The 1,973-nt window shown below is 41.1% G+C and overlaps 1 protein-coding gene across 1 annotated transcript; it reads right to left on the bottom strand.

The window, feature by feature from the left end:
* Positions 1-237: 237 nt before the first annotated feature.
* On the bottom strand, positions 238-663 carry LOC149142661 (F-box protein SNE-like). Its single transcript, XM_089451544.1, has one exon. It carries the CDS (start codon positions 661-663, stop codon positions 238-240), a length of 426 nt encoding a protein of 141 aa, XP_089307670.1.
* Positions 664-1,973: the final 1,310 nt, after the last annotated feature.

The following is a 1,973-nucleotide window of genomic DNA, read 5'->3' as shown; positions in this document are numbered from 1 at the left end:
CGCTGCTAGAGTTTATAATGGTATCCCACTGTTGCTAAAGTTTATAATGGTAGCCAACTGTTGTGTATAGGAATCTCATTACCAATTCCTCTAAATACCAAAAAAAATCCAAAGTACTTGTAAACCCTAGAAAGCTTTACACAGAAGTATTACATCCAACATCAACATTAACGCTCAGAAAAAATAATGGATTAATGTTTAACGAATAAAACATCCATGAAATTACGCCACTGGCCATCAATCAAAATACTGTTTATAGATGGGACTGCAGTGGACATTCTGAGAGTTGGGCTTATACAGAAACATCAAGGAGGACGCAGAATCACTCAGCTTCGCCATGCGTTCATAGCAGATGATGGAGAAGAGTGAAAGTGACAGCTGAACTTCATCTTTTGTCCAGCTGTTGGTTCTGCAACGGAAGGAAGAAGAAAGAACAGGGCGCAAGCAGAGGAGATAAAGGCGGCGGTATCCTCCCAGAGCGACCACAACGGAATGAGAACGAGGGTGAGCGAGGGGCCAGTGCTTAGTGCAAACCCCCTCCCACACACACTCCATCTGCGAAACTCGTTTCCACAGCCTGTTCACGCAGCCCGCCATGGCCAGGGACTTGGCGTCCAGATGCTTCAGGACCTCCACTAGAATATCTTGGTGCCACGGACCCATTGAAGAACAGTTCTTCAATCTCAGCAGAAAACAACGCGACCGACCGAGCATCAATATTGGGGATGAATGTGGAACGCAGCGCAGCAGAGATTTCTTTAATAGCAGAGGTGGAGGAGGAGTTCAGTAATGAGGAGTCAAATGTCAAAGTCGGAGGTGACGACGTGAAATTGACTGAAAGGACTAGTAGTAGGTGTCTACAGTTGAGAGACCATTAAATGCTGTTTGTAGTTTTGTTCCGTGGATGATCGATCTGCGTAGCGGAATGGTGGAGTTTTGTCGCAGGGCGCTTCGCATTTGCCGTAAGGGGGAACATCCCGCGAGTAAAGGCAGGGGAATTGGCACCCGTGACCACGTGAAGTTAAATTCGCATCTAATTGATGGACAAAATTACAATGATAAACTTCCAACGATGCACCCCCTGCTACGTTCACAGGTTAAAAAAGCGCGATTTGCTACGCGCTAACTTACAACTTTGCATCCATATTAAAAATATTTTCATGCCTCGAAGACTTTAGGTACCTTTCTGCAGTTTACACTTTTCGAGAGGGCAACGCAGTGGGTGGGTGGGTGATTGATTTATCTAAACTCACTGACCGTTGACAACCACTGTGTATATATATATACAGACAACATATACATATTCTGTGTGTATATACATAGAATATAGCATCCGAGGCTCTCTGTAAATACTTTTATGCAGCAGAGTACAAGTTAGCCAGCGGTGGAAATTCCGGACAGTAACACAAGTTACATGGGTTATGATAGTGCGACTTTGGAAGTGAGACCGTACTTTTTAATAGTTCTTGGCCGTTTCACAACATACTCATTTTTCTGAGTTACCCGAGAAACTTAACACGTGTATGTGAAGTCAAATCGATATAAATGAAGGTTAATAAATACTTTAGCAGAGCAATAATGAAAAGCTTAACACGTGTATGAATAGTCAAAATGAATGTTAATACTATATTTTATTAGATGAATAGCAAAAAAAATATAGTGGGAGTTCAAGCGAGAGAAAAAATAAAAACAAAAGAATATTGCGTTTGGAGTGTTTATTAAAATAGGGTTTGTTTGTTTAAGGGTTGAATATTTTTGGACGTAATGAAATATGAGGTATTTGGTAAGAGTGAAAATTTGTTCCCTTATTTATTCGGTAACTGGTGCAAGAAATTTATGCCTCAACAAGAGTCATGGGATTCTAGCCAAGACACAACAAGGCATATATATATTCAATGAGATTTGAACCCTCATCTTGTGGTTATTTCAGGTGGAATTGTTTTCCTTAAATAAAAAAGAGACTCTATTTACGA

This window comes from Pinus tabuliformis, chromosome X (assembly GCF_031772625.1).
Source record: "Pinus tabuliformis cultivar Carrire ecotype Pingquan chromosome X, CPIR1, whole genome shotgun sequence".
Taxonomy (NCBI): Eukaryota; Viridiplantae; Streptophyta; class Pinopsida; order Pinales; family Pinaceae; genus Pinus; species Pinus tabuliformis.
The sequence above is the reverse complement of the archived record's forward strand: the minus strand, read 5'-3'. Positions and strand labels throughout refer to the sequence as shown.

What these genes read in the sequence shown, in the direction of transcription:
- LOC149142661 (XM_089451544.1), bottom strand. Translation starts at nt 663, where the DNA reads ATGGGTCCGTGGCACCAAGATATTCTAGTGGAGGTCCTGAAGCATCTG.